At 43.6% G+C, this 22,553-nt stretch overlaps 1 protein-coding gene across 4 annotated transcripts in view; it reads left to right on the forward strand.

The window, feature by feature from the left end:
* MITF (melanocyte inducing transcription factor) overlaps positions 1 to 22,553 on the forward strand; it is a 169,407-nt gene that overhangs the window by 99,569 nt on the left and 47,285 nt on the right. For all 4 annotated transcript variants that reach the window (XM_075574299.1, XM_075574296.1, XM_075574297.1 and 1 more), the window contains one exon: positions 12,729 to 12,978. In XM_075574299.1, the coding sequence (XP_075430414.1) occupies positions 12,729 to 12,978 (250 nt within the window). The remainder of the gene's footprint in view (positions 1 to 12,728; positions 12,979 to 22,553) is intronic.

A 22,553-nucleotide genomic window follows, 5' to 3' on the forward strand; every position in this document is an offset into this window, starting at 1 on the left:
AAGTACGATAGGAGAGGTAGGATGAGATCCAGGATAGAGCTTTGTTCCGAATACCAAGAGTATGGAGAATGTGAAGAAGAGGGTGGTCCACGGTGTCAAATGCTGCAGAGAGGTCGAGTAATATGAGCAGAGTGTAATGACCTCTGTCTTAGGCAGCATGGAGGTCGTCAGTTATTTTAGTGAGGGCTGTTTCCGTGGAGTGAGCTGTGCGGAAGCCAGATTGTAGAGGGTCTAGGAGAGAATAGGTGTTGAGAAAATGGAGCAAGCGAGAAAACACAAGACGTTCAAGGAGTTTAGAGGCAAAAGGCAGGAGGGAGACAGGTCGATAGTTAGAAAGACAGGTAGGGTCAAGCTTGGTGTTTTTGAGTAATGGTATGACTGTTGCATGTTTGAAGGAGGATGGAAAGGTTCCAGAGCAGAGGGAGGAGTTAAAAATGTGTGTGAGCGTAGGGATTATAGTAGGAGCAAGAGGTTTTAGGAGATGGGAGGGAATGAGGTCAAGAGGGCAAGTGGTCGAGGGAGAAGAGGCGATCAACAGCGACACATCCTCATGTGAGTACATTCACATCTCTCGGACAGGTCTGCGTTCCTGCTTTCCCCCATTATCTATTAATATACAGTGCTTCCACTGCAGCCAGGGATTCTGGGTAATGACATGCAAATGAGCTCAGTGTCACTAGCCCCCCATAAGCTTATGCCTGCCGTATAAGGCCGTGCCTATAGTGCCGTCGTTGGCGACAGGCGACACGGCGTGTGACGTCACCCGTCGCCACCGGCGAAAGTTATGTTTCGCCGGGCGGCGGGGTTGCGGGATTCCGCCAATTTGATTTGTTCAAGGGCCATCACGTGACGCGACGGCCCTTGAAAAATCAAATTTTGCCGGCTTCAGATTTTCGCGACGGCAAGTGCACGCGGCGGCAATGTATGTTTTCGGGCGACGTTGCGTCACCGGCACTATAAGCGCGGCCTTATACAGCGTTTCAGCACCGCCCGGGTTAAAGAAGTGTGGAGCCAGTAAAACCTACTCACAGACAGCTATTTTCAACCTTTTGGGTCTCATCAGGGTGGGACAGGTTATACTGACTTTGCAATATGAAGCTGGGATAGGTTTGAACCACACATTAACCATAACCATAAATTATGGTTATGCCAATAAAATACAATGCCCCCAATAATATTGAGATTTACATTTTTTTGTGTCTGCAGCATTTAAAAATGACACAAATTGCAGCAAATGTCTGAAAGATAAACTTCCCGTTCACAGTAACGGGGTGATTTTACGTGTCTTTTTAATGGTGCTGTTTCATGCGCAGCTCTTGCAGACCATTTTTTTTTTAATTAAAAAAATCTGCTTCATACATTAAATAAACCAATGAGACTGATCTGATTAATCCTGCCTGTCTGCCTGCCTCTATCCGTCTGCCTGCCTCTATCCGTCTGCCTGCCTCTATCTGTCTGCCTGCCTCTATCTGTCTGCCTGACTCTACCCGTCTGCCTCCCTCTCTCTGCCTGTCTGCCTGCCTCTAACCATCTGCCTGCCTCTGCCTGCCCGCCCTTCTGCCTGAATCTGCCTCTGTCTGTCTGCCTCTGCCTGCGTCTGCCTGCCCACCCTTATCTGCCTGAATCTGCCTCTGCCTGCGTCTGCCTGCCCACCCTTATCTGCCTGAATCTGCCTCTGCCTGCGTCTGCCTGCCCGCCCTTATCTGCCTGAATCTGCCTCTGCCTGCGTCTGCCTGCCCGCCCTTATCTGCCTGAATCTGCCTCTGCCTGCCTGCCCTTCTGCCTGCCTGCCTCTGCCTGCCTGAGAGGTTTGCATCCAGTGTTTGATGCGCGATGTACTGTATACGTTTGCTGCAGGTGTGAAGGATGCATCACTGAGAAGCAGCATGACTGTAACAGATTCCTTGATACAAAGCGGATTATTTATTATTTATTAACCGGTAATCGTGCAGATCAAGGGGTGTTTCCGTGCGATAGTGCGCTGATCGGCACTGTCACAGTTTCATGATTAATAACCCATCTAGCCCCCCATTGGGCTTTAGCAATATGCATCACAAAAACATTTTTTTTTTCATGCAAAATTGGCGCACATAAATATCATTTTAAATTGCGCTTCTGTCACCGGTGTACAGTACTAACCTGAAATGTCTCATTCTGCCCCATCAGCATACAATTATTATTATTGTTATTATTATTATTCGGTGCACAGAAATATTGCGCTAAGCATCCAGATATTAATGATATGTGCTAAAAATAATGTTCCTACAGTATGTGACCCCAAAAAGGATTAAGTGCGTCAAAAATTGTCCGCCAGTTTGAACGTGGCATAAAACCTAAAATAAATAATAATAGCATGTTCCTGTATAGCGCTGCTAGTTTTATTTAGCACTTTACAGAGACATTTTGCAGGCACAGGTCCCTGCCCCATGGAGCTTACAATCTATTTTTTGGTGCCTGAGGCACTGGGAGATAAAGTGACTTGCCCAAGGTCACAAGGAGCTGACACGGGGAATTGAACCAGTTTCACACCGCTCCTTCTCCCAAAATGTACAAATATATAAAAGGATACATAAGGACTCGGTGATAGCAGAAGATCAAAAAAAAATATGTGCGTCATCCAATCCTACGTTCATTAATGTATGCGTCACAGAGTTCAAGTCTGATTATACCGAGCACATATCCATATCACTCGTTGTGCAATCAACCACAAATAATGGGCTCGCAATGGAATATTTGCTGTAAAAACAGAAGGCAGGAAGTTCTCTCTTTTTGCGCAGCCCGTCAGGGTATATATTGAGTCACATTGAGTAATGTGGAGGTCGTGCAGCTACAGCGGACTTTGGAGTAAAACATTGATTATTTCCATACTGCGGAAACTCCTTTCAGAATTTCCACAAACATATTCTTGCATCAAACTTTCTCAGGATAGAAGCGGAGCGCAAATGTAGAAATGGACCATGATGTTTGTGAAATGAAGACAATTAACACAGGCTAAAATTGAACTGCCGCTTGAAAGTAGCAGTAGAATTGACTGTCAGTTGTATATGTTGGATGGCCATAACACATAGTAAACTCCTGACATTCCAACCTCAGCGGTAACCGTACTTCTGAGAAACAGGCCTCTGAGTACAGGCCGGGACTGGCGAAATGCCACTGTTCTAACCCCTCAGCTCATCTTCCATTAGGAGGAACTTGGAAAGATTTCCTGGCAATGGAGCTGTAACCTTAGAATTATTGCAGGGTCCATTGAATGGATCCATTGCACAGAACCTTAGCACGGTGTAAAGTTTGTCAGGTGTAATATACTTAGTAACCTAACTCAAAGTTGCACAAGAAGTGGTGCTGATACATGAAAGCAGCAATCCTCCGGCTGTTAGAATTTTAGTTTTTTAAATAGATTATTTTACATAATTGGACAATGGTTGCGGCTTCCTGTCGGTTGACACTAGCCAGTGACAACCATTGTGTCAAAATAAATAAATAAATTCATTTACAATTTGTGCGATATAGTGCTGCTTCAAACAGTGTCAACCATTCATGAACTCCTTCCTGACCATCTCAACTCATTGCTCCCAAGCCTAAGGAGGAAGTCTGCATGTGGCCTCCTGTATTACTTCAGCTGTCGGCATCTGAACTAACATAGCAAGTAACTAAAACATTTTTACATCGTAGTAAGAATCTCCCTGTGGCCCCTACTCCATATACTATGAAGCAGTCTTCACCTTGCTAGAGATCTTACTCCCGCTGTTTTCAATGGGGCTGAACTCTTCTCCAGCACTGGGAAGCATATTGTGTGTGTGTGTGTGTGTGTGTGTGTGTGTGTGTGTGTGTGTGTGTGTGTGTGTGTCACGGCTCTGTGGATGGGTTTCCTGGCTATGCATCTTAACCCTGGCTGTGCTCAAAAGCTGTGAAATGCAGCAAGCATAAGCTTATAGGGGACCATGGTATATGGTTTTGAAGCAAAAGGTGGCACTGTGTGCTCATTTGCATGTCATTTCCCAGAATCCCTTGCTGCAGTGTAAGTGCTGTGTGCTGGGTGATAATGGTGAAAGGCAGAGTTGCAGACTTGTCTAAGACATGCAAATGAGCATACAGTAATATTTCCATTTGCTACATATACATAGCTATATATGAAGTATGGGCCTATATACCAAATCTGCATGTAATTGTGGTTGATAAATACATACTGTAGCTCCCCTCTACGTATCTAATCAAGACAAATGATTGGGTAATTCTGCTACAGATTAATATTAAGTAATATCTCCAGCTGGACGTGATTTTTATAGGCTGCTCAGGTGTGTAAAAAGACCATTTCATTCAGGAGTTTTGAAACCGACGACACGTTTCTCCATCAGCCAATCTGACAGGATAAAACGCTGGCGGTAATGTCCTTGGCAACACCAAGTTTAACACAATGCCAAGTCTTTTTTTTTGTTTTGTTTTTCCACTTCAAGCTGTGCCAACCAGTAGGATTGCTAAACAAATGTCATCATTACGTCCCACAATCAATTATTAAGTTTAGGAATGAAGTGCAAAGGGCTGTAGCCAACCTTCTGCTGTTACCTTACCTGTGGGTCAATATATATATATATATTTTTGTAGACTTGGTTCCTCCTTTTGTAATTTATTTGTGGGTTTGCTTTGCGTTTTATTTTATGGGCTGCACCAATAGCTGCCCCTTACCAGGAGTATACAGGAGAATAATAATAATAATAATTATTATTATTATGTTAACAAAGCCGTCTGCACTGATCCCTGCTTTTTATTACCCATTTACTTATATATACCTCCCAAAACACTCCTCTGTAACAGGGATGCGCAAAGTTTTCCCCCTGCCGGCTCACCCCCGCCTGCTCGCGCTCCCCCTCTTACCATGTCTCCGGCGTTTCTGCCGTCACGCTGCCATATGACGCATGGCAATGCAACGTCACGTGGCCCCGTGGCGCCCTTTGACGCTGCGTTGCCATGGCGACGCGTCGGACGAAGCTACCGGAGATGAGGTAAGGGGCCTCATTTAATTTTAATGCCTTGGGGAAGAGCGCGGGGGCCTCTGTAAGCGCTGCGGGCCCCCCTGCAAATCATGCACGCCCCCCAGTTTGCACACCCTTGCTCTATAACACATGTGGAGAGACACTGGTGAACACCCCGGAGATTCCTGGGCAATATGCTAATTTAAATATTCCCTCGTATGTTATTTATATGCAACTCTGGGCATCCAGACGTGGCTCAGTAATTAAGATTATTGTTTTAATTACCAACTACGAAGTTCCTGCCAACATTTGCCCCGGATTGGAACTATTGCACTATGGAATAAGGGCCTATAAATCACAGTTTGGGTGGAGAGCACAGGGTGTTCTGAACCGTGTTGTCCATCATCCCGCTGTGTGCTGACCTGCACTTCCCACTTTCCATGAAATACTAAAATAGTGTGCGAGATCATGTTAAAGGTATAGGGCCATATTTATTAAACCACGCTAAGACCGAAGTCTTTTCACTTCACATTGTTTAGAAAATCTGGCCTGTAATTGCTCTAGGTTTGAGAGAGGCACAAGAGTCACTTGTTGTTATTTACCATCACATGTAACTAACTAGTAGTGAGCAAAACCATTATTGCACGAGTAACCATGTTAAAGAGACAATCAAAATTGGCGGTTTTTGTTTTTTTTAAAACGTGATTGAAACATGGAGTCTCTGGAGCTGAACCCCATTCATTTCGGCGCTGGGGACCCCCTGCTTCCAGAGATACTCACCTCCATAGCGGGTGCCGGTAGCCGCTCCGCTCGCATGGTTCACGTAATGGCGGAGTTTCAAAGCTCCCGCGCACCGCGGGCCAATAGTTAACCGGGACGTCATCAGGTTCGGCTTCCTATTGTCCCGCGTGACACGGGAGCTTTAAACTTTGCCCAGATACCGGCACCCCCTTTGGAAGTCTAACTCGGGAAGCAGGGGATCCGCCGAACTGAAACGAATAGGGGTTCAGCTGCGAAGAACCCCTGCTCCAAATCTTTGTTAATTTTTTTTTTAAAAGCCCACATGAATTGGCCCTTTAGGGGTGCGCAAACTTTCCTTAATGTGCCCTCCTGTCTCCTCTTCCCTCCGGCTCGCGCCCCGCACCCCCTCTGCGTGGCTCCGGCGTCAAATTATGTCACGTTGCTATGGCATTTGATGCCGGTTGCCATCGAGAGGCATCGCTGAAGTTTACAGAGGCCATGCGCGATCCCCGGCATTTATTTTAAATGTCTGCGGGGCCTCTGTAACAGACGCTCCTCCCCCCCCCAACAGAAAATCTTGCGCCCCCCACTTTGCGCACCCCAGATGTTTGGGTAAAGTAGGTTAAAGTCCCTGTGCTAAATAACTGGGGCAAAACCGGTGCTAAAAGCAAGACAAGATTAAGCAAAGAAAACAATTCCCATGGAAACTAGAAAAAGGGAATTTCTTCTTTGATACATTTTGTTGTGGGTTTTTTTTGCACCAGTTTTTGCATTACCCCATTACCCCTACAAGAGATGGAACCCAATAGGGAATCATGCTGCATTGCCAATTTTTATTGGTTTTATCTAGAAGTGCAAGATGACCAGTCAGCTGTTTTTCCTTGTGTTTTTCAGTTAAAACCTTAAACCGGAATCCCTACATATGATTCATCACCTAGTGCAGTAGGCAGCCCCTGTTATCCTTAATTATTTTAATATTAAGCAGGTTGCATGATGGGATGTAATAGTGATGCAGTGTGGCCTCTGCTATACATTTTCTGGTAATAACTCATGTTGTATTGGAAACTGGATTGTTCCTCAATGGTGTTGAGACTGAACTAGAGCACCCAGGCATTAGCTCCACAAGAGGCTGCATGGTTTTAGCACAGCTCCGCTTCCATTCATGTGGGTGGGAGTTAAGGTGTGCTCTTTTGTGGATCTGGCCCTTACTAGTACGGCCTTTTAAATGTTGGGTATTCACAGTTAAATCCGCATACAGATACTGACATTAACTGATTTGAAGGGTGACAGATAGAGCCTGCAGCTAGTATAAAGGGGAAACGTATCAAAGGATTTCGGCATTATTTGCCACTGTGTTGAAATGAATTCATTTGACTGTGACAGAACCATGCAGGTCAGGACATCCCCACATAAAAGGGCAAATTAAATATGGTCCAGTTCTTGTCCTGCTCCAGCATTAGGCTAATCTCCGGTTCTTATGAAGTGTACACCATATTTGCAGGTTCTCTCAGTGATGCTACATGTGGTTTCATGCATTCAGGACCTGTTTTCTATGGTAACTTAAAGAGGCAATGTGTGTATGTGGGAAAAAAATACACTGTATATATAATTTTATCTTGGATGGAAAACCTTGCATGTTCCCATTCCTCGACTACTCTTACTGCTTTTAAGTATCAATACAAATGTAGCTAATAGGGCTTTTGGCCTCTAGAAGTACAACAATATTGTGTGTGTGTGTAGCACCACTGTGGGATCCTAAACTAATCTAAGGAGTCAACAGGATGTTTGAGGGTTAATCCTGGTAATGGCCCTTACACAAATGTTGTAGTTAGTCTATGCATATGTTGCAAAGTTATTAAGACAGGTGTTTAGCCACTCCTTGTTTCTAGAACGTGCTGGAAGGGTTACCTGATCTAGGGATTAGCATGGGCTAAGGTAGCCCAGTTACAGGGGTAGGGATGGTGACGACACAGAGGGGCATAAATAGGGCTGTAGATGCTTCTAGGCCCTTCGATCTCAGTGGACCCTGAATGAGGGGATCTCGTGTATAGTTTTTCCTTTTAAAGCTGCAGACCAAACAATATCCTACATCTGTGTTTTTTTAAATAAATCAGTTCTGTACTATGAGAAGATACTTGTAGCATTTTATGAAAACAACTCTGAATTACATTTTTAATGTATTATAATATAACAAGCATTTTTTGTTTCTATGGCAACCGTTTAGAAAGTCACATCCCCTTCCTCTTCTGAAACGAGTTCTGGCACACCCCTTTTTGAGCTCTGCCCTCTCTCTAGCAGTGCACCAATTGTATCTAGTGACTCTTCTGCTGCACTGAGCCATTTAGTGAACCCCCGAGCCGAATCTTCGCTGCTCAATCGGCAACGTAGCTAATTACTTATCATTGTGTGGATTGTATTGATGTACATATTAAAGGGGGGGAAAAATCTAAAAAAAATAAAAATCGCAGCTTGGACCGCTGCTTTAAATAGGGTAAGCAATATCTTCTTTGTTTTCTAAGATAGGGAAAGTATCCAATTTGTAAGATACAGATATAGTTATATTCTTGAACAGGTCACCCACAACAGGAAAAAAGTGACTACCTTACTACAGGTTTCCTCCAAAGAGACAAATAATAATAATACAAATAACAGAACATGGGAATAAGTGCTTCAAACATAAAAATTAACATTTAGGAAGAGGAGCCCCTGCTCCGAAGAGCTTACAATCTAATTGCTAGGTAGGAAGAACGTACAGAGACAGTAGGAGGGCGTTCTGGTAAGTGTATCTGCAAGGGGCCAAGCTTTATGTATCAGGTGTATAGTATTGGTACTCCATTGGATCAGCACTCCGTAATATAAAAAAAAGATAAAGAACAGAGAAAAAAAATACACTGATGTGTTCCTTTTGGTATGTGACAAAAGGGACAAGGAGGCCTTGAAACTTTGCTCATTTTGCTGTGATAACAGTGTGTCTGCAGACTAATCCCTATTGATGTTTGTATTTTTCTGTACATTAAAGAAGAAATCTAGATGATACCAAAAGGAACTTGTGAGTGTAATTTTTTCTCTATTCTTTATTGTTTTGTATAGTGCTGAGTGCTGATCCAAGTATATTTATTTTTTATAAATAAATGGTATACATAAACTCATTGATTGTCACTATGGCTACTTTTAGGCCTTCTCAATCGGAGCCTAGATAGTCACATTGGCACTCAATGGCAGCTTGTAATAAAAGTTTCACACTAACCCTGATGATGGCCGTCCTCATATTTAGGGCTGTAGCCCGAGACCAAAACTAAATATGCCCAAATATTTAAAAAGACCAGAAATTGGTGCACTCGCAGTACCTAGTACAGGTGCTCAGCAACAATGGTCTTCTGCAGCAGCACAAACCACCGGTCTCCCGGCATTTAATTTAAATGCCTTGGGGAAGAGCACGGGGCCTCTGTAACCGCCGTGGGCCCCCTCCACCCCCCCCAAAAAAACACGTTGTACACCCCTGCTGTAGAAGAAAAGAAGGGTTAGGGTGGAGTGCTTTTTAAATTACAGATTTGTGTTGGGATACTCTAAGCCAGGAGTTGCCAACTCGAGCTCTGAAGGTTTTAAGGATATCCCTGCTTCAGCACAGGTGGCTCAGTCATTGACTGAGCCACCAATTGACTCACCTGTGCTGAAGCAGAGATATCCCTCATACCTGGCTTGTTGGTGGCCCTTGAGGACTCAAGTTGGCCACTCCTGCTCTAAACAATCCTGACATATGTACCTGAGCCATTTCAGAGGCATTCTGCAAAATATTGTGATTTTAGTTTTACGCCATTGTTAATTGGAAGTAATATTTTTTTTCTTCTTCTTGCAAGTATCACAGTCAATGACTTCTCTTGAGCAGCTAATTAGTGCGATTATTCCACAGCTGCGTTAGTCCCCGCACAAAGGTTCTCTCTTGTTTTATCAAAAGGATCAGACTCTTTGGGAATGTTTCGACCTGACAGGCCTTAAATAACAAGACAATCTGTACCAAGGAAAATCTGACGGTGTGCCCTGGAAATCTGTGTTTGATCTTTCCTAAAACAACAGGAATCCCCTTTACTTCGAAGGCTTTGTGTTGTGTTTTTTTTTATTGGTTTGTTTACAGTTTACCCCGAATGGAACCTTGGGGGTGACACATTGTGACAAATATTTCTTGCTAAACATGTATTTGTTTCAATCTCTTTGAGATGTTCAGTAATTGCTAGATTTCCCTACATGCTCCCAAGTTCCAAGCAGCGTCTAATTAGAAGGAGAAATGTGATGATTGATGTGGGATTGTTTGGGAGATTTCAGTGCTCTGAGTTTCAGCGAGAAGTCTGACACTGTGTTGGTGAAGCTGTTAAGGATCGCTGGGGTTTCTAAATATAAAATGCTAAGAACATCAGCAGAAGGAAGTAAAACACGACTTGTCTTCCTGCTGTATGTAGCATTATGGAGTTGACCTAATTAATTTGTATATCCCAGAACAAGACACTTTTATACACACAACACAGTGTGTTTACTGTTATGTAGTATTTAGGGGGCGGGGGGTTTCACTAAACTCTGGTAAATCAGGGTACATATGTAATGTTACCTTAAAAAGGAACGGAGGTTATGTTCCTTCAGTTAACTTTGTATTCACTAAGCTAATTATATTATGTAACAGGCATAATTGAGATTGTTCACATAGGCTTAACGGCAAGTTATGGCTGTGTTAACGTCACCTTGCGTATTTTATGTTCGTTTTGCCATTACTCCTAATGAGTGAGCTTTTGTTGGAGTGGAGAGAGAGGAGAGGAAAATAACACAAGGAGATAACGCTATGATGTTATTAAAATGTTGCCTTTTTTTATTTGGATTAACAATTGGTATTTTAAGAGAAGATTTAGAGCAGCGGTGCGCAAACTGGTGGGGGGGGTGGGATTTTCTGGGGGGCGCGGGCGGTTGCAAAGGTCCCGCGCTCTTCCCCGAGGCATTTAAATGAAATGCCGGGGGAGTGCAAAGTCTCTGCAACTGCAACTTACTGGGATTCACCCAGCTTCTGGTCACGTCGCCATGACAAGGCGGCGTCAAATGATGCCGCGGAGTCATGTGACGTCACGTCATGTGACCCTCAGCGTCATTTGAGGCCAAGTCAATGGAGAGGGGTGGCGCAAGCTCTGGAGCCTGCACACGGGGGGCACAGCAAAAAAAAACTTTGCGCGCCCCTGATTTAGAGTTTCATTCATTTCCCTTCATTTAATTCATGTGTTGGGACATATATTGAGTCAAGTCATGAGAAAGCCCTCAGCAGAGTAACAGCCTCTCAACCAAACCAACGAATAGCTTGCCAAATACAATATATACTCCTTTTATTATTCATTTGATTGGTTCTAGATCCCAGCTGAGTGAACTGATGAAGCAATAATTAGGAAGAAATCTTAGACAATTCAAAATGGCAGCCAATGATTTTACATTAGTTTTTTTCTCTAACATCAAAGACTACTAGAAATATTCCCTATGACACATATTACTTATGTAACAGTATTTGTAACCATGCATCATTTGTCATCTTAACTCTATGCCCAGGACATACTTGGAAACGAGAGGTAACTTTCAATGTATTATTTTCCGATAACACATTTTATAAATAAATATTCACTAAAGAGTGCTACACTATAGCTCAGCGGTGCGCTAACTGGAGGGCGCTTCATTTTCGGGGGGGGGGGCGTGGCAGTTATAGAGGTCCCGCACTCCCCCCCCCCCCCCCCCAGGCATTTAAATTAAATGCCGGGGGACTACGCGAGGCCTCTATAACACACTTCCCTTCCCTTCCAGTGACGCGTCGTCCTGGTAACCCGGCGTCAAATAACACCGCGGGGGTGACGTCACGTTACCATGGCAACCTGATGTCACTTGACCCTGTGTGTCATTTGACAACGGGTTCGAGCAGGGGGGGGGGTGCGAGGCGCCGAGGAGAGCAGGCAGGGGTGCGCACGGGGAAAAGTTTGTACCACTCTATCTCCCATTCAATCGGATTTGAGGTGCTGAAATGTGGCAACCTTCAGTTAATATGAGCCTATGCTAGATATGACCATACAAATAATCAAAGAGTTGGGAGATCATATCCTGAGCGTTGAAACAAAAGACAGTGAAAATGTTATTAATAACGATATAAGTATGTATGTATGTATAAAAAAAAAGGAATCACGGAAACAAATGTTACTTGAGTAATATGGTCTAATGGCCGCACAGAGGAATTCATTATTTTTTTTTACATTCATAAAGCCTGTTTAGAAAGAAATTGGGATCGCTGCCGGCATTTACTCACAGTTTTTCTGAATGATCAGTACTGTAAGTAACACTTGAATTTCTTAACATCGCCAACGACATTTATTTAAACACGAAACCTACCACCAGTCAAAGTTATCCCCAGGGATTTATTTCTGCAAATGACTAAAATAAATTATCTTTGTGTGGTCACTAATCCATAATCCCAGATCTGCCACTAAACTTTGCTGGGATGCAAATGGTTTATTGGGTATTTCATGGGAAATAGTGAGGGACACTGCAATGAATGCTGGTGATGCTAATTATTTTTTTAGGGAGCGATGTTCTCCATAGAGAAGGGGATTGTAGAGAATACAGTACTGCTGTATGCTGGGGCGTTTACATAGAAATACACGTTAATTACTGCATTAAATATGAAGATTATAATAGTGCTGTTCTGTGCTGCACAGTAATAAAATGACAAAAGAAACAGATGATGTGGTAAAAATGTTTGCTACGCATTATATATTTTATGTTACTTTTTATTACATTGCAGCAGTCAACTCCGATATTTGTTGTCTTCTAGCAAGACGAAAACAAAACTTCTGACTTGAAGCTGTCAAATGCCAGTTTACCTGGAGCAGAATGAGTTTGCTGGTTGATTGGCACATTTAAGAGCAATACACGCATCTTTATATGTGCACTGTGCACATCGCTAACATTTCGGACTAATTAGGAGCCTATCTTTTTGCCTTCCCACAGCAGCTCAACAGAGCATCCAGGAGCTTCCAAGCCTCCTCTAAGCTCCTCCAGTATGACCTCACGAATTTTGCTACGGCAGCAGCTCATGCGTGAGCAGATGCAAGAGCAAGAGCGTCGGGAACAGCAGCAGAAGCATCAGGCAGCTCAGTTCATGCAACAGCGAGTACCAGTCTGCCACACACCAGCTATTAACGTGAGTGTCTCTGCCAGCCTGCCTGCTGCCACCCAGGTACCAATGGAAGTTCTCAAGGTATGTGACGATACCTTTTTGGATGACATTCAGATGTACCTGATGTATTTCTGTTGCTGTTGTTTGTTTAGAGGGTGCTAACGAGACCTTGCGGGACACACTCGCCCTCTTTACTGTGCTATGAAATTCCTATTGCGGAGACGTTGACTTCACCTCCATGTGTTCTAACAACAGTTTGTTTGAAAGATTCAACCAGTCTCCCTATAGCGGGGGTGCCCTACTCCAGCCCTCAAGAGCTACCAACTGGTCAGGTTTTCAGGATATCCCTGATTCAGCTCAGGTGCCTCAATCAGTGGCTCAGTCAAATATGGATTGGGCCACCTGTGCTGAAGCAGGGATATTCTGAAAACCGGACCTGTTGGTAGCTCTTTAGGTCTGGAGTTGGCTACCTTACCCTATAGTTTCATATACGTCTTAGTCCTCTGTATGATTAACCTCTCCTGTATTTATATATTTTTTTATGATTACAGTGTTGGAGTTATGCACAAAAAAAATACAAATAATAACCATCCAAAAATTAAGTTGGCACCTGATTAAACCCATTTGCTCTTCGAAGGCTTGCAGCGCATTGCTGAGCAACGAAGGGATCTTTACCTTGATCTGAAATAATTCTTTTGATGTTTGCTTCTGACGTGTGAATGAAACTTTAAGGAAGGTCAAGCTCTGAATTCCGTTGGCACAAATAGGGACTACTTTGCAGCTATCTGGCCCCGCAGTGCATTGCAGAGTAAATGAATGATAACATGTGGACCAATGCATTGCAGAACTGTTACTGGCACTAAAGGTTCTTCTTTATGCAAGGTTTGTTTTCAAGAAAGATCAGTGCAGTGCTTCACTTATGAAGCTGGGATGCTCAAATGAAGTCTTTCTATTTTCTCCCTCCTATATCCAACAATTTTTTATCCTGAATGTATTCTTAATGATATTTTACCTCTTCCCCCAAAAAACGTAATTCTATGTATGAAGCAAGCTTCCAGCCTTCTGCAAATCGCCATTGTAATCCTTTTTTGCTCAGATGAGTTGCTGGCTCCAGTCGCTTTGATTCCTTGTTAGACTAGAAACGGCAGGAGCTTGTTAGTATCTTTTCACCAGGGGACATGTAGCTTCCTAATTACTGGAAAATGTTCCGTGCTTAAGAATAGATTTAATTTCACACATTGAGACTTAGTCCAGATAAAGTAAAGCAACACAATACATCTTCATCAAAAGAAGAGCGATAAAATCCTCGCGGAGACAACGGGGAACAGAAGTTGGGTCACGGAAGGAATACAGTGTAAGTAGAAAGAAACACTTATTAAACAGCAGCAGTTGGGTTTTTCTTCCTTGTATTCATGTTTATATTGTTTATTTAGAACTAAAACAGAAAGTAGATGGAAACTGAAGCTGAATGAAAATATATAGTTTATTTTGCACTATGTTACGAGGCAGAGTAGGCTAGCTTATAATAATGGTAATTTCAAATATGACGTGTCCCTCAAACAGATTCATTTTAATGTCTCAAGTGAGCGGTTTAGGGTCTAAAGCCGGGATTCACTAAACTAAGATGCTGGGTGTTGTACCTCGATCCTGCATTGACCACCATTCAAGTCTGCTGCAATTAACGCTGGATCAGGGTACGATACCCAGCATCGTGGCTTAGTGCAGGGGTGCGCAAACTGGGGGGCGCAAGATTTTTCAGAGGGGGCCCTGCATTTGTAACGGCCCGCGCTCTTCCCCCTCCCCCCCAAGGAATGCCGGGGGATCGTGTGAGGCCTCTACAACTTTATTTACCTTGTCTTCGGCGACGCGTCGCCATGGCAACGCAGCGCCAAATGACGCTACAGGGTAACGTGACATCACATTGCCTTCAAGTTACCCCATGGCGTCATTTGATGCTGAGAGCTGGAGACAAGTTAAGGGGAGGGGGGCGCGAGCAGGGAGGGAAGCAGGCAGGGGGGGGCGCAGCAGAGAAAGATTGCGCACCCCTGGCTTAGTGAATCCTGGCAAGATGGTAGTAATCTGGTAGGTACAATGTATGAAAGGCTCTTCTGACTATACAACCTGTGCAACAAATGGGCAAGAAACAGCACTAGATGTATCACTGAAAATAACACCAATAGAATGGCACGGAATTATACTCTTTGACTCACCTGCTGCAATTTGCTGCCAATGTTTTGTACAGGTTTTCCAGTTGGGAGACTTTGGTCCTCATTAAATACCATGTAAAGTTTCCAAACAGTGGAAGCTGACGCATCGTTAACTGTCACTATGTGTGAGCTTCCCATGATATTGATGACTGGGGGTGGGGTGAAGCGTAATACCCATGTATCGTGCATGGCTGAAATATTCCATAATTTGTCTCTTGCATCTCATCTTTTTGCTTCATCAAGTTTATGCCGCTCATGACATTTTCCTAAGGATTAGAGATGGGCAAACCAGTCCAAATCCATTCCCCAGAATTTCCTGAGTCTGCCATTCAAATCCTTCCTGCGGTGTAAAATCCGCTGACGGATTGTTACAGTTTCAAACCATGCGTATTAATCCAAAACCGCCGCTGGTTACAAGCCGCGGGTGGATTTTAACAGTCCATCCACGGATTCCGCGATCTGCTGACGGATTGTAAGAATCCAATTCTGCATATTTGGATTCTTAAATCCGTAAATGGATTGCGGAAACGCAAAAGGCAGATTGCCTTTTTTGAGACTGATCCGCAGTCCAAAGGAATCGTCCGATCCACCCGTCTCTCTACTGGGCTTGCAAAGGGGTGTACTAGCACAGGATGAGCATTTCAAATGACTCAAGGAAGTCTAAAGATCTGATAGATTCAACTATCAAATGTGTGTTATAAGAAAGTAACTCCTTGCTTAACTTCTGATGTGCCAAATATAACACTTTTTATACCATTAAAATAGGATTCAAATGCAGCATAGCACGAGAAAGCATTGTCAACATCAATAATAATACGTTTGTAGATTGTGATTCATTTTATCCGATAAGCAGGAAAATTTATTTATTTATGTTGCGGCAAAGGGATGTTTGAGGCAACAATGTATCAAGTAACTGGTCCGCGCATTTGCGTGAAAAAAAAATGATAATTTTTTTTTTGTCGGAAACCAGACATATTTCTAAAGTGTATTTGTACTGTTGTCTAATTTGGTGCACATGCTACTCTAGTATTCTGCGCTAATGAGACTTGCGCCGCCCTTGAGGTGCTGGAGGAAACCAACGCCAACAAACGTCAAGGAAAGTAACGCAAGCCGCAAATTATTTAATACACAGACCTGCACCGACATGCAAATGTTACTCCGCCCTAACTCCTCCCACTTACTCCACAAATCCCTCATCTCGTTACAGACATCCCCCAAAAATAGCGCAACTAAGATTGCTGCATAGATGCAGCCTGGCGCATGCATTTTTCAGCGCCAATTGCGTTTAAATAAAGGCTTTGTGCTTATATATTGCTATATAGAACTATATTTCTGATGTGAAATCCATGAAGAGCCTACACCAGGGGTAGCCAACTCCAGTCCTCAAGGCCCACCAACAGGTCAGGTTTTCAGGATATCCCGTCTTCAGCACAGGTGACTGAGCCACTGATTGAGCCACCCGTGCTGAAGCAGGGATATCCTGAAAACCTGACCTGTTGGTGGGCCTTGAGGACTGGCGTTGAGCACCCCTGATATAGACCATTAAATGAAGTCACAATAGGTAAAATATATTATCTTTAGGACCAACACGGCTTCTTTGGTTACTAGAACTGTCATAAATAAGACTTTTGGGTTCTCTAAAATGGCAATGAATGTGCTGTGGATGGAGCCAGTGTTTAGCTTTGTAACGCCAGCTTACTCACTTGCGAAAACATTGCAGATAACACTATCCACTCTTTACATTTCAGATAATGAAATGCTCCCTTTCTTTTAGATCGTGGCGAAATAATTCCTGTGTCATTCTGAATTAAATAATGAGGAGTTCCATAACAAATCTCATTTAGCAAATCTAATAGGCAAAATTGCTGGAGATTCGTTCAGCTCTATTTAAATGAATGGGACAACAAATCTTCCCCTACACGGGAATGCAGATCTCCGTGTCGGCCACTCCCTCCCATTCTGTGAACGAACCAACGTGTCTGGTAAAGCTGTAACTTGGGGTGCGGCCACGCTGCCGCTGAGCGCGCTCATGCCTGAGAGCGGTGACATCACCAACTCTCCAAGCATGAGCGCAGGGTGTCCTGCATTATTTTGCAACCGCGAGCGGGAGGGGCGTGGATCGAAGCTATTGCCGTGTGTAAGGTGTGGGTGTGTGTGTGTGTGTGTGTGTGTGGGGGGGTGGCTGTGTGCATTAACTGCTGCTGAGCATGCTTCAAAATCAATTTTCTTTGTCTCTCCAAGCGCCGAGCGTGGGAGAGCATAAGTGCCCGTGCACGAGCGCGCGTGCAGATTCACAATCACTGAAGTAAACGCGCATGGACGCAGCCTTATGCACCTTGTATTTGCCTAATTAACACTTCTCAGTATAAAGAAGAATATATTTGAATGAAATATAAATCCTCTAGTTTTCTATTGCACAGAAATATTAAAAGTGGGTGTTAAAGTTAATTTTCACACCTCCTAACGCATTGCAGTGTTGGCATCCATGCAGCATGCTTTGCTACCTGTGGTTACATGAACTCCAGTCTAGGGTAAACTTGCCGCTGTGGGCTGCTCACAGCCGGCCGTCTTGCCGTGAAGATAACCCACCTAGCCTTTCCCCTTAACCCAAAAGCCCCTAACATTAAATCCTTACTCTAACCCATTTACCCCATCCACTAAAACCCTTACCTTAACCCGTAATGCTAACGCTAATCTTCACCCTAAAACCTTAACCCCTTACTCTAAAACCCCTAACTTTGACCCCATGCCCTAAAACCCCAGGCCTTAACCCCTTACCCTCAAAAGCTAAACCTTAACCCCTCACCCTAAAACCCATAATCGGAGCCCTTACCCTAAAATCCCTAACATTAATGCCTTACCCTAACCCCCAAACCTTAACCCCTTACCTTTAACCCCTTAATAACTTACCTTAGCGGTGAAATGGTTGTTGGCGAGTTGGCTGCTACAAGTGGTCCCCTTCCGCATTAAACCAGTGTACAGATCATATTCCCACGTACAAGCTATGCTGTTTGTGAGCACACCTTTGTAAGCCGAAGTTGAAAAGTTATTTAAGTATATTAAAGCACATATAAATATGTTTTAGGGGTAAGTGCCTTCATTTTCTTTGCAACATGAACATACAGAGTATACACTCCACTCAGCGTGTTGCCCATCAGAATAATCCTTTAGGGATTGTCACACACAGACCTTGGTATTTTAGCTAATAGATCTTGCGAGAAATATTTTGCCATATCATCAGAGAATGACAATGACCAGAATAACTAATATACAGATATACAGAGGCACTCCCAATACCAAGTGGAGTACAAAAAATATAAAGAGAATGAACCTTGGTGCAAGCCCATCACTGCCCCTGTGTTCCAAAGAGGTCTACAGTAATGAAAGGCTTTGTGTAAATGACCCCTTAAGGAGAAGTACAATATATGCTTTGCTGTTTCTTTGTTCATTTTTTATTTTGGGGGTTACCTTTGTTTTTGCACCCGGTACTTCATTTTTACACAGCACCAAATGTGTTGTCCACCCATCTTTGCACACAAATCTCACATATTTTCCACCATAGCCATTCCGCTGCGGACACACACATCTCTGCATACGCTATTTTTATTACCAGATGCACGTTCCAGCCTCCAATCAGACACCAGCACTGCGCTGTCCAATCCGATGCCACCAATGTTTGTTGTGCCCTTATAGGCTGTTACATATATATTTTGTTGCATTCTTTCTTTTGTTATGTGAGTATAACCTTGGGAATAGCTTGCATCATACTACAGGTAGAAAAAAGGGGGGTCCTCCGGCGCGTTACTCTGCTTGTGGCTCCACGGCGTTTAAGGCATATAAGTGAGGGAGAGAAGAGAGGGGACCACAGTAAAGGACCAATACAGTGATTATACACAGCTCTTCGTTTGATTGGGGAGGGAGGGAGGGGGGGGAGTAGGGGTTTGTTGGGGGATCAATAGAGATTGAACGATACTGCTACATAAAGGAGACACACTTACATCAAAAATATCTAATATCTTGAATTCTTCTACTCTTCTCCTTATATAGCTGCGTGTTGTTGAGGGTGAGGAAAAACCTCCTGGTATCCTCCTTAGCAAAAAATAAAGGGAAAAAATAGTGCAATACAGTTTATTAACAATGGAAAAAAAGAGATTGAACACTTACAAGCGGCCGATAATTTCAGGCATAGAGAGGAGATGCTGCCAGACTCCACAACGGATCCCTTCCTGGGTTGGGCTGCTTTGTCCTGGCTGTTTCCCTGTTGGCAGATGGTTGCTGTGTTGATCTTCACTTCGGGTGGCTGGGATTGAGAGTTTCCAAAAGCCCGTGCACAGGCTATGTCCTCCTCAAAAACGGCCTGTCCCTCAGCATACACAGCATACAGATTTCAGCTCCCTGCTCCGGTGCGCATGCGCATGCGCAGACGGCGGGATCGCCGAGCCAGATAGTACAGGGGAGTCAAGTCCTCACTACGGTGGCTTGTAATGGCCAAAAAACGTCAAACGCGTTTCGCCAATGCTTCCTCAATCTCCTCTCTATGCCTGAAATTATCGGCCGCTTGTAAGTGTTCAATCTCTTTTTTTCCATTGTTAATAAACTGTATTGCACTATTTTTTCCCTTTATTTTTTGCTAAGGAGGATACCAGGAGGTTTTTCCTCACCCTCAACAACACGCAGCTATATAAGGAGAAGAGTAGAAGAATTCAAGATATTAGATATTTTTGATGTAAGTGTGTCTCCTTTATGTAGCAGTATCGTTCAATCTCTATTGATCCCCCAACAAACCCCTACTCCCCCCCCTCCCTCCCTCCCTCCCCAATCAAACGAAGAGCTGTGTATAATCACTGTATTGGTCCTTTACTGTGGTCCCCTCTCTTCTCTCCCTCACTTATATGCCTTAAACGCCGTGGAGCCACAAGCAGAGTAACGCGCCGGAGGACCCCCCTTTTTTCTACCAGTATCCACACAGAGGTTGGTGAATCACCTCTGAGAGACTCAGGCTGCGGAACTGCTTTGTGCCAAGGACAGGAGCCATATATTGAACAGTAGGCTAATTCTTTTTTGGCGCAACTTTTCTCTCTTTTTATCATGCATCATACTACAGTATATAGTAAACCCAACTGAAGAATTACTCCGGTGTTTGTGTGTCTTCTGTAAGAATATTTTCCTTAACAGTAATATATACAGAAAAAGGATGGAGGCACACAGGGAGTGCTACAAAAATTGCTAGTTTTGCTGCACAGAGCTACAGCAGAGGTACTTAAACTCTCCCCCTCCCCCCCCCTCCAGCAGGTCAGGTTTTCAGGATCTCCCTGCTTCAGCACAGGTGGCACGCCCAGAGGCTCAGTCAAAGATTGAGCCACCTGTGCTGAAGCAGGGACTGATTGAGTAATGTAGCAGGGATATCTTGAAAACCTGACCTGTTGGGGGAGGGGGGGAGGTGTGTGAGGGGGGCTTGAGGACTGGAGTTGAGCACCCCAGATCTACAGTAAGGTTTCGGGGACAAAGCCCTTTCCTCAGACAAAAGCCACCCGTCCCAGAATGACATAGTATCTGTCTTCTTAACTGGTTAGCTTAAGGCAGTTCCGAATAACTCACAGGAACACAGATCCAAGTTATGAAACATAGAAAAAAGGATACTGACAAGTCCGTTACCTTTTCTAGAATACGGCACAGATAGTCAATTTTATGCCATGAAGTTAAGTTCTTACTTACATTTACCTTTCTCCACTTCATATGTATCTCTCTTAGTTGGCTTCCTCCCCCCCCCCCCTTTGCTTTTCTTTGGTCCTTTGATTTATTGCGGCTTCCTCGTGTATACTTCTAGCTCATGTTGTCTCATAAATCAGAGTCGCTTAGTGAAGAATTCTCATCCGGTTGGGTTTCTGGTGCAAAATACAAAGTGTTCTCTGAACAGGTGCAGTGACTGCTGTGCCATGGAACAGGAAAACAGTCCCAGCCATCCATTCTTCTGTCTGGAAAACCTGTGTGACAAACGCAAAGTCAGGGGCGTTGCATTTTCGATGACTTTCGCTTTCAAAATGTGATTGAACCTGTAAAAAAAAAAAAACATTTTATTTGACGTTGCGGGGCTGCAATTTCACCACTTTAAAAAGGCGAAATAGCGATTTAAAAAAAAAAAAAAAATGTATTTAACAATTTGGCCCACCTTAGTTGATGCCAAAAAGGCACAACTTTTTTGTATTTCAAACAAAACTGCGCCGAAACAAACCTCACTAGTTTTGCACAACTTTACTCGTTGCAGTACACACTTTACGACACCAGAGGCCTTGGAATGTGTTTTGTTTCTGTGCATTGGATACAGAAACTGTAACTCTGGGTAGGATACCAAGCTGACTATATTAATGCAGGGGAGCGCACTCTTTTTCCCCCTGCGCCCCCCTGCCGGCTGTCCTCCTCTCCGCGCCCCCCTTCCTCCTTGACCTTGGTTCCCGGCGCCTGGGCGTCATGACGTCACGTTGCCATAGCAACGCGGCGTCATTTGCCATGGCGACGCATCTCCAGATGCCTGCTGAACCACGGTAAGTAAGGTTTTACAGAGGCCTTCGCGGCTTCCCCGGCACTTAATTTAAATGCCTTCGGGAAGCGCGCACCCCCCGCAGTTAATCTCGCGCCCCCCAGTTTGCGCACCGCTGTATTTATGCATGCAAGATGACAATTTATTATTCTGTGCTTCAACATCTGAAAGACAGGTTGGAATATTTTATTTTTAGTAACGTCCTCTCAGTCCTTGTTGCTGCATGTAAACACCCCCTGTATCGGTTACAAATACAAGAAACGCAAGGTAAATGTGTACATTGCAGAGATGAGAACACACATTTTTTTATACAGTATTTGCACAATTTTAACAGTCCATAATAATTTACAGAAGCTTTTATAAATATAAAATAATCTACCGTTATTAGCTTCCAAAAATCGCCTTTTTTTTTTTTATATAACTTGTATTTTATTGGTGTGTAAATACATGATATACATGAAAAACATATCCAATACATGGTAAACAGGGTAGCATATATTACATATTTAATGAGCCCACGCGGTTTTTCGAGCCCTACTTCGCCGCGTAGGTAAAGATCTTATTTTAAGTGATGTGTATCCATGGTAAAATAATATTTGTTATAAACAAGGAAATTTTTTGAATACAATTCCCATGAATGTAAATCCTTTTTGTTTGTTGATGATATGATTAAGCCTTATCGAAACTGGTTCCCATGGGCGTAAGAAGAGAAAAGTACAGCACTTAGAAGCATTGGTGTACAATAAAATGCCCCAATTTTTCTCCAAAACTCCATTGTACAGACCCCTACGTAATTTAATGCTCTCCCTGTGTAACAAGCACCAAACATGGTTCTCCTACACCAAATACAATATCTTTACCTCCAAAGTTTCTCCTCGTGTATTTTACTGTTTCGTGTATTTTACTGTTCT

This window comes from Ascaphus truei, chromosome 17 (genome assembly GCF_040206685.1).
Source record: "Ascaphus truei isolate aAscTru1 chromosome 17, aAscTru1.hap1, whole genome shotgun sequence".
Lineage (NCBI taxonomy): Eukaryota > Metazoa > Chordata > Amphibia > Anura > Ascaphidae > Ascaphus > Ascaphus truei.